Genomic DNA, 14,024 nt, shown 5'->3' with positions numbered 1-14,024 from the left:
GGGCTGCATATCGTATCGTGAGTTAGCGTGCGATTCCCACCCCGATTCATAATATATATGTTTGTGTTTGAAAGATCAACATAGATGGATTGTTTTATCGTTGAATAGGACCTTGAGTGTCTCACCTTGCAGAAATTCAGAAAACAAATAGGAAAAGTGTATGTATCAAAGATTAAATGTGCCCACTTTATAAACATAAACAGTTTCAATGTGCAAAACTGTTAATGCAGCTTGTGTTAACACACTCTTTCTAAATTAACATTATTTACTGGCAGCATTGCAACACAATTGGCAATTACCTCATCATCAATGCCACACATATAAAGAAAATTAAATAGACAAACAAAAGCGTCTCTTGTAATGCATTTAATGTGTCACAGTAGAGTAAATGTTGGTATGCTACTCTAAGGTCAAAGTAGACGTGTTTGTGTGTGATTTGATATTTTTTTAATCTAAGTTTCAATTCTCAATCCGAAACAAAAAAATGCAGATCAATTTCCATGAACTATAAACTAGAGCCTGAAAAACAATTGCAAATTTGACATACAAAACATTTCTATGGGTTTTATGACCATTTTATAGTAGAATGTAAATCCTATCGCTGCCCTCTGGTGGACATAAATTGAAATTACACTGTTTCTAAATAACACGTTATTGTATTGCAATGTTTTCAGAAATTACTCAAAGGGAGCGCTTATGTATTGTATCAAGATTTTTATTAAGCTTACTGTACATTCATGTACCAAACAGCATGTTCATCGCATGAAAGTATACTCTTGCGCTTTAGAGTACTGAGAGGAAGGCAGAAGTCCACTAAATAATGATTCAGGCTCCATATTAACAAAGCAACACGAGGACAAGGAGGGCAAAAAAAATACAGACATACATGTTTCCAAACAGAATTAAAGTGACCTGCTTTAGTCAAACTTAAACCTGGTTTAATACCTTTTAACAAGGAATATAGTCTCAGCAGAAGTTGGACCAAAATAAACACAGAGAAATAAATAGGCACTGGGGAAGCAGTCGCATTAGCATGAGGCAATTAGTCAAAAGAGCTGCTTAAAAGGCAAACGGACAGTTTTGGGGGGGGTGAAGCTGTGTTTGGTGGGAGTCAAATTAAGATCCAAGAAACAATAAAAGATGAAAAAGGAAAACCGCAAGAGCCTTGCAGGTTTTATTACATGATTATGAGTCTGATGAGAAAGCTCTGTGTGAGTTGGGGAACTGCTGGGAGCTGAAATCCGGGTCTTCCCTCACCCTCTTCTTGATGTCCGATTTGACCTGAGAAATAGGACAAAGATTATGATTACAAGTAGTCCATTAGAGGGATGTTACTTGGTGCTTAGAGAGGCAGCCATGTGACCACAGACTCAATCCCTATCCTTTTATTTTGGCTATACTGTGCTTTACTTATCTTATGAATGTGTCAGTATATTTGTACGCAAATGGTGTATACTTACTCCTAGAACTAATAAATAACTCTTCTCAGATTTTTCTTGAGAGGTTACACAAATACATTGAATTAAAAGCCTGTGTGGGAGGCAACAGACAGAAAGTTGTTTAGTAATATCTAATGTACATCAAAGATTTAGTTACCTGTTCTGCATAAGCTTCTTTCACTTCCTGGGTGTCCAGATCGTCCTGTAACTGCTCAGCAGAAGAGATGGGCTTCACTCCGGCCGTCCTGGCTGCTTGACTCACTGCGTCGGAGAGGGAGAGGAGGCTTGCACCACCCAGTCCTGTCTGAAAACACACACACACACACACGCCCCCACACACACTTTGAAGAACGTTGTGGCAAAAAAAAAAACAGTCATATGAGTACAGTTACAACTGATCTGATTACCTTCCTACGTTTAGCTGGCATGCCGTGCAAATAGGCATCAGACAGCGGAGGCTGAGCCTTCATCTTCCTCTGGGTCATCATATCGCACCTGATGATGGGCACCCACTCCTACAACAACATGCAAAATAAACAGGGAAGGTAGGGATTAGGAGGATTCAAACTTACTAAGGCTGCATTTGCTTATCTATGGTATACAATTCTACCATATAACAGAATATTAAGTTATAATAAAGTGTTTGTTCAAACAAAATGACCAGTCTTTAAGGACCACTGTAACTGATGATAATAATAATAACCATTATAATAATAATAATAATATAAAAGTACAGTGAATAGTGACAGGAAATTTGGGAAGGAGAGAGTGGGGATGACATGCACAAGGGCCGCAAGTGGGGGGAGTCGAACCCGTGGCCAATGCGTTCAGGACTTTGCTTCTGTATATGAGGCGCCTGCTCTACCGACTGAGCTACACCAGCACCCCCAAAAGACGGGAATGTTGGAGGTATGGACACAACCGCAGCAACAAAAAACTGTTTCAATGCACACCTGGACATGCAAGGATTGTTTCTGGACAGACGTGTAAAAAATGTCGACGTATCTTTCAAGCAACTGCTGAGTTTAGTCTCTGTAGAAACAATGTCCTAATTGCTCAGAATAATCCGCAGACTGCAGTCAAACTATTCTCTACAGAGGAAACAGTTTCTATAAAAACTGTTGCCAGTTTGTTCATTGGATCATCCAAAGAATCAAGGCCACAGATAATGTGAAACAGGACTGAGCTTCAAAGGAGCTTATGTAGAGCATATGTAAAAAACAACTGTTAGAACAGTCCACAAACTGTGCAGGCTCTTACTGGAGGAACAGCAGCCGCCCAGGCCTCTGACTCCCGAGCAGACTCCTCACTTCCTCCCTCAGCTCCTGCTGCTGCCATGTCGCCACCTAATGGCACGGCTCCTCCCGTGGCGCCCAGGTCCCCAGGCAACACCCTTGTTTCCCTTGACGACGCCCTCGTGTCGTGTGACACCGACATGGCCTCCTCTGCTGTGGTGGCTGCGGCCGGCGAGTGGGTGTCCCCAATCTTTGGAGGCGGAGGACAGAGAAATGAGGGAACGAAAAGGCAAAGCAGCACTGAAAATGTCAAAGTGAGTTCATCAGAAAAGGTTGTTCAGACACCTCATGCTTACCGTTGCACTTTGTGCTCGTTCGGGCTCCTGTGTGCCAGCTGCAGAAGACTGATCTCTCTGTGAAAGCATGTCATTTAATATTTATTAGCTATTTCAGACGTGCTGTCCAAAGTAACAGGATATGTAACAGCCATCAGATAAGATAGACTTCTTTATCAGCATGCAACATGTTCCTGTATTTTCACTCTTTTCTGCATAAACTGAAATAAACACCTTCAAAAACAAAACTTGGGGAAAAGAGAGGATTTCAGGTCAGAGCATCTACATTAGTTTGAGTGCGTCTTGCAGATGTTGTTTCCGTTACCTGTGTGTAAACTATGTAGTTCTGGATCTGCTCCTGTGTGACGGGGATGTGCTCCAGAATAACCTGCAGCCTCATCGTCATCATGCTGGTCATCCAGTTGACCAGGCTGGGACTGATGTCGCTGGACATCCTCCGCTGGAACAACAAGAGAAAATGAAGCTTTTACTTTAAAGGCACCAAAAGGTTCTGTATTTTTTGGGAGCATTCTTCTCTTTGAATTAGTTTTATCTACTAATGTGACCTTTACAGCATCACATACATTTTACAGGCACATTAGCTGACTACTGATATCTTTTTGCTGTAATGGTACCATGTTTTGATTGTAGGCTTGAGTTTCTAAAATGTTTGATAGCTGGGCAGACAAAATAATAGACTTTCACTTTTGCTTCCCCCGTTGCCATCTTTGTTTTTGTTTTTTTTGCACAGGCATGCCTCCTTGCATTTCTGCAAAGCACCAAATTTTGACAACCTTTTCCAAACAGTCAGAATTCAGTTTTAACTTTATCGTCCGGCCTATTGAACAGAGAGCAGAAGCCATACAGAAACAAAGAGCGAGATGTTGTATACTGACTATTCGGTGGTTGATGACTGCAGTCAGGGCTCTCTGGTCTCCTCTCAGGCAGTGCAGGTTGAGCGCGAGACACTCAAACAGTGCCTGGTTACACATCTGGAGCAGCTGAGGCCCAAATGAGTCATCTGGGGGAGAAACATATTGATATATTCAGCAAAAAAAGTCCTAAAGTAAAGTTACTAAATCATCCACAGCAGTATTCCTGATAAATCATCTGAATTTAATTATGTCTTAAGTGCTGTAATCAAACTGTAATCACACATCCACACTTAAACCCAAACACCAACTGATATGATGTCTAATCTTTTTATTTACCGTTGCATCGCAGAATGTGTGTGGCGATGTGTGCCAGCTGCTGTCTGAAGAAGGACATGTTGGTCTGAGTGGCGTCGACGCCGTCCAACACCGTGACTGAAGACTCTCTCTGTGGGAGGTAAATAAGGGCGGGATTAAAAGTGAACAGGTGAACCAACTTAAATTTTAACTTAATTCTTAGTAATAAATTATTTGACAATATTTTAAGCTACTCCAAAATCTCTTTCTGCTGAGCATTTGCTTGTGTAGTTTTTCATTCAAGTAATTTTATCAGATTGGCTTGATGAGAAATGAGTGGGTTCAGATTCTCTTTTATGTAAACCCAAGTAGTTAAATTACTATCACTACCAGGTCATCCAAACACCAACTACCATCACCAACTGTGAATTTGAATGTAGTCTAATTCATTGCATGCAAGAAAGGCCTACACAGAGTCAATATTGTTGGTTATTTTTCTACGGACATACTTTACTATGCAAAATGTCCCATTTATAGTCTGCAATTAATAATGAATGAACAATATAAGATCGTTTAATTAATGCCCATCTCCTCGTCCAAGAGAGAATAATGGAGGGGGAGTGGACGTTTAGGACTTACAAAGCTCTCAGTGATATACTCCTCCAGTTCGTTGACAAGACTGTCAGCCGCAGCCTGGGGGAGACAAAAAAGAACATGAGGAAACATAAGAGACCAACGCCACGACAATGTACGATCCAAAAACGATTGGTCAGTTATACAAAAACGCTAACGATATGTTATCGTTTTAAAAAATGAGTAATCCATCTTACATAAACAACATTTAAAGGCAGTTATTTTGCAACTTGCGTGGTACTGACAGCAATGTTATCATTTGTGGGCTCCCTGCCGTTGAGGTAGTTCTGGGTGAAGAACTGGGACAGCTGAGGCTGGATGCGGCCCAGCGGCTGGTGCTGACCATGAAGCAGCATCACCAGGTCGGACATGGTGAACGTCTGGCACACCAGCATCAGCAGCTCTCCAAAGAACCCTGAGTGCCAAAATAACAAAAGGACAAATAACAAAAACAAGAGGGGAGAAATTGAGACCAGGGATTTCCTGCTATGCTCCTGACGTATTAAGATCATCACCTCAGCTGCTGCATTGAGACATAATGTACTTCTATGTTTGTGCTTTACCGGTAGGATCCTCGGGGCTGATGAAGATGTTGGTCGCCTGGGACAGCCTCTGCATGAACTGGGCGATGCTCTCAGTGTCGTTCTGAGCCTGGCCCAGAGAGCCCATCATGGTGCTCAGGACACCACGGACGATGCCTGTGAACAGCTCCGGGTTGAGGGCTTCAGCTGCCCCGGGGGGGTTAGGAGTGGGGTTGGGTCCTGCACCAGGAGCAGGAGCGGTACCGGAGGGAGGTGGAGGGGGAGAGAAGATGGGCTGGGAGGCCTGAAGAGAAAATGGATGTGAGGACCGGGGATTTGTTGACACGACTGTGTTTCTTCCAATGGAAAGTACCAAACGGATAACACAGGTAACTCCCTAACTGTCAGTCTGTTTGCCCCTTTAGTGGGCCTTTAGCAGACATGGTGATGACTGCAGCTGGGTATTGTTATTTTTTTTAGTGCCAATAAAATGTATAATAAGATTTCATAACATGTTATCCTAAAAAATCCATGCAAAGTTTAGTAAGTGCACTTTTTTAAAATTCAAATGTCCAAGCACTGACCTGCATGAATTCACTCACTCCCTGGATGAAGGCTGGGACCCCAGATGTGGTCACAGTAATTGAAGGCGCGCCTCCAGGTCCAACACCGGCCCCACCGGCGACACCCAGGAGAGAACCCAGGAGCTGGCTGAGGTCTGGGGGCAACTCTTGGGGCTGGGGCTGGGGATCACTGGGGTTGCCCTCAGGTTGACCGGTAGTGTTTGCGGTTGGAGGAGGCGTTGGACCCGAGGTGGAGAAAGAAAAGGAGGAGGAGGATGAGGAGTTTTGAGAGGAAGAGGAAAAGGAAGAAGAGGACGAAGTAGATGTGGATGAGGAGGATGTGACAGTCTGACCGGCTGGAAAAGACAGATTAAAATATAATATTAACAGCAATTCTTGATCAATCTTTTCAAATGTTATGCTTTGAAAATAAGAGGATAATGCTGCTAATAGAATCTAAATCTAAATTTAATTAGCAAATAAGCTTACCCATTTGTCCTGGCAGTAAGAGCTGCCCAACCAGCCCACTAATCATCTGGTTGAGAGCAGCAGGGTTGAAAGCCTGTTGAGGAAGATTTTGTGATTAGTCTCAGATGTCGATCACGTTGACAACCAGCCTCAAACACACATCAGAAAGAGATCTTTCCACCTGTCCTGGCTGCTGGCCTGGCATGGCAGCCCTCACGTTGATGGTGGTCCCCCGAGGGCCGAAGGCTGGAGGGGCCATGTTGGGTGCAAAGGGGGGTCGGGTGAACACAACCCTGGCCTGGGGCTGGGGGCCAGCGTGCGGAGGTGGTGGTGGAGCAGTAGGGGTGGTAGTGGGTGTATTAGGGCCTGTGGTGGTAGTTGAGGAGTTTGCCGTGGAGCTATAGCCAGGCGGGGTGGGCTGCGGTGGGATTGGGTGGCCAGCGGTGGCAGCGCTCGTAGCTACGGCAGCAGCATACTGGCTGATCTGTTGCATGAGATTCCTCATAAAATCAGGAGGGAGGGCACCTGCAGGAGGAAACAGAAGTCAATAAATAAAACAGTGCAGCATATATGTTGTTTTTTATGTATTATAAACTTTGAGCTGTTTTTTGTATTTCTTTAATTTGTACTGTATTGTATAATTTCCTTCAGGATTAATAAAGTCTGTCTTATCTTATCTTTACCTGGTTGTCCTGGTATTTGTTGACCAGCAGCTGCAGGGTTCGCACCTGGGCCTGCACCTACAAACAAAAACACCAACACACAGTTTGAACTTCCTTGTACTACATATATTAAAGTTGTTGCCAGTATATAACTCCCCACGGAGGCATACGTGCAATAACGGAGACATTCTTCCACGACGATTGGCGGGGGGGAGGAATCATGCTCGTAAATCAGTTCCACTCTCCAAATCACTCAGCAAAAACTTTGGGCAGCAGTGTGCAGAGGATGCAGCAGGGTTTTATGTGGGATGGTTTAACTGCAAAGCACTGCGGCCCAGGATTATGACACACAAAACAGCTTTCGAGCATTCAATCTGTGGCGGGTAGGGGACAACACACCGTCCGTGTTCATCTGCATCATGACCACCGGGACTGCCTGGTGGCTGATCCTGATGACCCGGGGGCCAGCCTGTCCCTGTCCAGCCTGCTGACTGGAGGGGGAGGTCTGTGAGGGGGAGGTCTGTCCCTGACCTGCCTGCTCCGATTGGTTGGCCGACTGGGTGGGCGGGACTTGTCCCTCTGCGCCGTTAGCCCCAACCGTCACTGTGGCACCCAAGTTCATCTGTGGGTGTAGATGCAGGACAGTCAGTCTGATGACATCAAAGGCTCTCATGTATAACTAATATATGGATGAATTCACTTACTTGCACGGGGATGTGATGGTGCACAGCTCCAGGCAGAGTGACCGGGGTGGCATAGTGGGAAAACGGCCGGACCACGTGTAAGTGACGGGGCACTGGGCTCATGAGGTTCAGTCGCAGGTCACTGAGGGCCACAAGGGCGTTTCCAAGGAGACGGATACACTCCCATGTCATAACGAGATTGCGCTGGTCATCCTCTCTTTCCTGTGGCCGAAAGGAAAACAGCTAGGGCAACGTTTTCCATTACAACACGCGTCATCAAAGTTATTGCTGCCCTTGAACTCATTTGACTTGGACAACTTTTAAGAATTAAACCAAAGATCAGCAGTTTTTAATTATCAAGCTATCTGAACCCTACTGTGTTGTTGTTGTATTCAGCAGTAGTAGCTGTCTCCAGGATGGTGTGAGCTCTCTGAATGAAGGGCTGCAGTCTCTCCTCCACCCTGCGCAGCTCAGACAACATCTCTGCCAACTCAGCTGGGCTGGGATGACTGCGAGCAGAAAGGAGGGACAGCTGATTAGGAACACATAAACTGTTCATAAAGTAAGGACAGAATCGTACTGAGAATGTTAGTTCAATAAAACACTTATAGAGCAGAAATACTTCTGCTTTGGCCCCTATGATCTGCTTTATGCTTTCATGGACTGTATTATAACTAATTACATGTTCTTTTAAACTTCATAAGTTATAAGAAACAACAATTTAAATACTGTAAAAATCAGAGTCACAGAGAGAGAGAATGCTCACTTGGGTCCAGGTTGGGGCGTTGGTCCCTCAGTTTGAGCTGTAGAGGTGGGTGGAGGTGGGGGAGTAGTTGGAGGTGGGGAAGTGTCCATGGGCTGGGCAGAGGGAGAAGGAGTGGAGCTGGTGGAGGAAGACGAGGGAGGCGGGGGAGCAGACGAAGCAGAAGTTGTCTCTGTTTGAGAGGAGGACTCGCTTGGCCGACCCTGAAAAAGACACAATGTAACAGGTGAACTTACTGATAATGCAGTGGTTCCTCTGAAACTATTAGAGTAGTTTGAAGGCTCTCACCTCCATCCTGTGGATGACATCATTGATGTCCCTCAGCAGGTTCTCAGCCAACACCAGCCGCAGCCTTGGCTCACTCTGCACTGGTTGGTCCATATCGATGTGCACATTTACAGACCCATTGCTCTGAAATAGAAAAGGTGAAAATCAGAAAATCTCTGGTTATGATTACATGAGAATAAATACTATCGACAGGCATCTTACCCCAGTGCTGGTTGTGACTCTGGCATTCCTGGCATTCTCTCCCATGCCGGACACCATCTGTTGAACTGACATCTAAAGGGGAAATATAACAGCACAGAAGTGGAAACAACATTTTTACTGACAGTCAAGAAATTAAACCGGATTAGGGCTGTCCTATGAATAGGACTTTTTTAATCCATGCATTTGTCTGCCATATAAAAAGCCAAAAATGTTAATAACATTAATGCAAGTGATCGCTGACAGTTTGTTACTAATCACACTTACCTGTATCTGCTGGGGGTCCATGATGTTGACAGGCAGGTTGAAGGTGCCGAGCATTACGTAGCTGTTAGCATTGCGATCATGTGGAGGCACTTGTGATGTTCCCTGGGAGGACGATGAGGGCCCACTGTCAGCTGAAGTTCCTCCTGACCCTGAGCCAGGCTGGGAAGGAGGAGGGGGTGCCCGCTCCACGAGGTGTATCACCTTGCCACCCACATCTGGGACAAAAACAGAGAACTAAGGTTACATCCGTGCACATATGAAAGTGTGCTGACTTTATGCTGTTTTGAGAAACTGGTTATTTTCTACAAGGCTCCTTTAGATGATGTTCTTTTGTTGTCAATACCATATAAATCTTGACAGACCAAAGTCATAGTCATTACCACGGCAAATGTTAGAATAAAATAAGATTGTGTTAAATAACAAAGCAGGAGGAAGTGCTAAAACGAATCCCTTTAAACAAGATAATAAGTTCTGCATAACTTTAATTAACCCCTTGAGTACTTACTGTAGTCTGTCAGAGTCCTTTCATCCTGTAAGACCCTGCCCTGGTAGATCAGCCTCTGTTTGTCCACAGGGATACCCACTGAAGGGGCAATATGCTCCTTGAACTCTTTTACTGTCAGCTACAAAAAAGACACATGAGATCAGACTAGAACAAATGATGACTGAAAAGGAGAACTTACTTCAGATCTGCAGCAGGAACTGGTGAATTTACCTGAGCACCAACTGTGTAGGTTCTGCTTTGGGAGTCTAATGTCTTGACTGTCACCTCTATGTCTGCAGTTTGTTCCTCCATGGTGTTCCTGCGTCATAAAAGGAATGTGCTTCAGTAATTGCAGCCCAACTTCTTCAGGCAAATACCAATATAAGAGAGTTTTTTTTCATTTTGATAACATTATACCAGCAGACATTAGGCCTAAGTTCTTTACATAAACAACTTTTTCAGATGAGGATCCAGATTACGACAATTTAAGTGTAAGGAGTGGACTTGCCTCTGATTTTTGTACAAACCAAAACAAATAGCCTCAAGGCATCTTGGGTTTTATGACTTCTGTTTTTCACTATTTTCTTACATTTTACAGTCAAAATTGTCAAAACAACTACTGAAAAATAACTGGATAATGGATGGATAATGAAGATAATTGTAAGTTCTAATACTACAATGACTTTAACTTAAAACAGAGCCAAAGGATAAAGTTTGATAACAACAAAAAATCACTAATAACTGATACTTAAAATATATCAGTAGAAATAAAAATCATTTTCTACTGAAATTGAGCCCTGATATGACTCTGCAGAGGAACTATTGAATGCTATGAACTAGGGCTGGGCAATATGACTATATATATCGTTAAAACAATATGAAAATGTCCATCGTATGTGTTTTTATATATTGTCTCTATCATGATGTCACAAAACCAGCAGCTTAACTGCTTTACTGCAATTTTTAAGTCATTTTGACAATGCTTTACGTGCTCATTCTTGCATTAAGGAGTGAACCTGGAGCAAACCATAGAGGGAGGCGCTGGACATTAACGTGCAGAAAAGATCTCAGGCTCAGCCCAAGCGAAAACGCAGTACTTTTTATTTGTCAAGTATTTAATTAACACATAATTATCAAAAATAAGCTTTAACATGTGTTTACTTCTTATTTCATATAGACTTTTTATTAAATTACCAGAAAACATGATATATTGTGATATATACACACTGTATATCGTTAACGAGATATGAAAAATCCTATATCATGATATAGTATTTTGGCCATACCGCCCAGCCCTACTAATTACAATCTGGATCTTTGTTTGCACAACTGTGTGCAATGGAGTCAGAGCAAGCTCTGCAGGACAAACGACATGAAAACATTTCTATGTAACCCCAGGCTTTTTTTCCCATTATATTTGCTGTAAAAAAAAAAGGTTTCACATATTGGTAAACATATAGATCCAGGTGGATATATCTGTGATCCATATTGGTCAATAATATCAATTGAACAATATCAGTTTGGCTCCGACTCATGCACAACTTACAGGTATACACAAATCACCAACTTTTTTTACCTACAGTACTCAAGTATGTCCCCCTTTGTAGATCAATAAAGGCTTGCCTAATAGTATACAGAAAAAACACATTGAGAGAAGTAGAAAATATTGTTTACGGAATATCAGTAATAAAAACAACGAATGCCGTTAGCAGCTTTGAGATCAATTAGGTAGCATTGTGTAAACTAAGTTAAACCAAACCATAAAGATGAAACTGTTAAAGGAATCGAGGCCACTAACGTTTACAGTTTAAGCTCGCGTGCGATGTAGTATCATAATGTTACCGTAGCTAACGTTACTCAACTAACAAAAGATAAGGAGGCTGGTTAGCTAAAGTTTAGTTAGCTGTATCTAGCTTGGGCAGTAAGCGGCATTTTAAGTTTTAATATTAATTCAACAATATGATTACTGACGTGACACACTAAGAGTTTTAACGGACATTAGCCAGCTACGGTTGGTTAGCAGTTGCTTGCTAGCAGGATTTAGCTAAGCTTAACCTGGACACCCGGCAGACGTTCGCAAAGAAGCTAAGTTTCACCAGCTAACTAGTAGGGAGGCTAAGCTAATGCTAAATAAACAAAACGTTACACTAAGCTTATCATATCAGAAACGTTACGGTATTTCGTTTTAATAATGACCATAGTGGGTTGTTTAATGGTTACCTTAAAAGTCACACTATCCTTTCAACTTATCCAGTGTATGCAGCTGTTTCTTATCATCAAATAACATGCAAATGACTTCCTAGTGGAGGCTCTGGTACATGCAAGAAGCTACCAGACGGCTGCACGGATGTGACGTCAGGTAGACACCGGAAGTGCTGCACAGGGGAAAGAAAAATGGCGAATCTCGTGGAGGTAACAACTCAGCAGCAGTTCGAAGATTTCTTGGCCAAAGCCGGAAAATGCCTGACCGTGGTGCATTTCCAAGCGGCATGGGCTCCTCAGTGCGAGCAGATGAACGGAGTGATGGCCGAGCTGGCAAAGGAACACACGAGCACCACGTTTGTCAAGCTAGAGGCGGAAGCGGTGCCTGAGGTGTCGGAGAAATATGAAATCACCTCTGTCCCTACTTTCCTTTTCTTCAAGGGAGGAGAGAAAGTGGACCGCCTGGACGGGGCAAACGCACCGGAGCTGACCAAGAACGTCACCCGCTTGGCAGTTACTGGTAGTCCGGGTGGAGCCGCGGATAGTAGCACCACAGACCTGAACCAGCGGCTGAAGAAGCTTATCAACGCGGCCCCATGCATGCTTTTCATGAAGGGGTCCGCACAGGAGCCCCGCTGCGGTTTTAGCAAACAGATAGCGGCCCTGCTGAAGACGCATAACATTCAGTTCAGTAGCTTCGACATCCTGTCCGACGATGAGGTCCGACAGGGACTGAAGACCTACTCCAACTGGCCCACCTACCCTCAGCTGTATGCGAATGGAGAGCTAGTGGGAGGACTGGACATTGTGAAGGAGCTGGCTGAGTCTGGGGAGCTTGAGAACACCTGCCCGAAGGCTGTCACCTTAGAGCACCGCCTGAAAACCATCATCAACCAGAGCCCAGTCATGCTGTTCATGAAGGGCAACAAGGAGGCTGCGAAATGTGGCTTCAGCAGGCAGACACTGGAGATTATGCACGACACCGGGGTTGATTATGACACCTTTGATATTCTGCAGGATGAAGAGGTGCGTCAGGGGCTCAAGACGTACTCTAACTGGCCAACGTACCCCCAGCTCTACGTGAAAGGAGAGCTGATCGGAGGTTTGGACATACTCAAGGAGCTGAAGGAGAGTGGAGACCTGGTATCAGTGCTGAAGGGGGAGCCGTAGATGGATGTGTCATGCCATAAGCTAGGGGGAACAACAAGCTACTGCACATGCCCAGAACAGCCCTCTGTTACTGATGTAACACTACATCAGGGATAGGAAATAAAGAAACAATTTATGATAAGAGATTATATAATCATATTGTTCAGTTATTACCAAACTATTGAAGCATTTGTTCATTTACAGTCAAACATAAAAGTGCAGGTAACAATGATAAATTAACTCTTGGTTTCCTTCTGAAATTTAAACAGTGTTACTTGAAATATTAGTAAGCCTTGAAAATACATCTCAAGAAAAGCTTCAAGTGAAAGTTAATTAATCCATACTCTGGGAATGTATTGAGTAGCACCGGTGGCTTTACTTTATTTAATCTAGTTTCTGCATTTTTTGGGTTTAATCTGTCCTCTGAGTACACCCAGCCTCGCACTTAAGAACTTTCTTATATTTAGTGAACTATAATTTGCCAACTGTAACAGCCTCTATCTCCCTTTCATTCCTGGACAGAAAAAATGCATTTAGATTTATCCAAATATCACTGTGGTTTACATACTTAGAACAAACTCTGTGTGGCACTTATTGATACTCTGTTCATCATTAACATCATTAAAAGATTAAGAAAAGCTAAAGATTTGGTGTTGTTTTTGGTGCTACTTTATTAACTAGCAAATAAAATTCTAACAAGAATAAACTAATTTCAAAGAGAAATGTTATTGTATGCTTTGACTTTGCTGCACAATAATAATGATAAAACGTTTTGCTGTCTGTAACCATGAAAACAGCACATTCATAATTATTTGCATTAGTTCAACTGCTGCAGTAAAGTTACATGAAATGTAATTACATTGACATGTCGTTCAGTATCTCTGCCGCAGAGCCCCTGACCTCAAGATTTGTTATTTCTTGTTTAAACATGTTATTTGACACCACCTTGTGGAAGTACGTGAAGA

The 14,024-nt window shown here is 43.3% G+C and overlaps 2 protein-coding genes across 2 annotated transcripts; one reads left to right on the top strand and one right to left on the bottom strand.

The window, feature by feature from the left end:
- Positions 1 to 1,136: 1,136 nt before the first annotated feature.
- On the bottom strand, positions 1,137 to 12,014 carry bag6 (BCL2 associated athanogene 6). The gene is made up of 25 exons (XM_069656128.1): positions 11,929 to 12,014; positions 9,940 to 10,027; positions 9,730 to 9,847; positions 9,225 to 9,439; positions 8,961 to 9,032; positions 8,760 to 8,882; positions 8,475 to 8,674; positions 8,085 to 8,217; positions 7,730 to 7,930; positions 7,425 to 7,647; positions 7,047 to 7,103; positions 6,545 to 6,888; positions 6,385 to 6,457; positions 5,917 to 6,251; positions 5,375 to 5,636; positions 5,057 to 5,226; positions 4,818 to 4,871; positions 4,221 to 4,329; positions 3,906 to 4,030; positions 3,335 to 3,469; positions 3,031 to 3,087; positions 2,700 to 2,924; positions 1,847 to 1,954; positions 1,597 to 1,743; positions 1,137 to 1,281 (listed from the first exon to the last, which is right to left on the bottom strand). The coding sequence occupies exons 2-25, from the start codon at positions 10,018 to 10,020 to the stop codon at positions 1,186 to 1,188; spliced, it is 3,663 nt and encodes a 1,220-aa protein (XP_069512229.1). The 5' UTR covers positions 10,021 to 10,027; positions 11,929 to 12,014; the 3' UTR covers positions 1,137 to 1,185.
- An 88-nt stretch (positions 12,015 to 12,102) lies between these two features.
- On the top strand, positions 12,103 to 13,735 carry glrx3 (glutaredoxin 3). The gene has a single exon (XM_069656501.1). The coding sequence runs from the start codon at positions 12,103 to 12,105 to the stop codon at positions 13,078 to 13,080; it is 978 nt and encodes a 325-aa protein (XP_069512602.1). The 3' UTR covers positions 13,081 to 13,735.
- The last annotated feature ends 289 nt before the right edge of the window (positions 13,736 to 14,024 follow it).

This window comes from Semicossyphus pulcher, unplaced genomic scaffold, assembly GCF_022749685.1.
Source record: "Semicossyphus pulcher isolate SPU_LCO1_2020_fin unplaced genomic scaffold, fSemPul1.0.p SCAF_9, whole genome shotgun sequence".
NCBI classification, from domain to species: Eukaryota; Metazoa; Chordata; class Actinopteri; order Labriformes; family Labridae; genus Semicossyphus; species Semicossyphus pulcher.
Note: the sequence above shows the minus strand (reverse complement) of the source record. Positions and strands in the feature narration are given on the sequence as shown.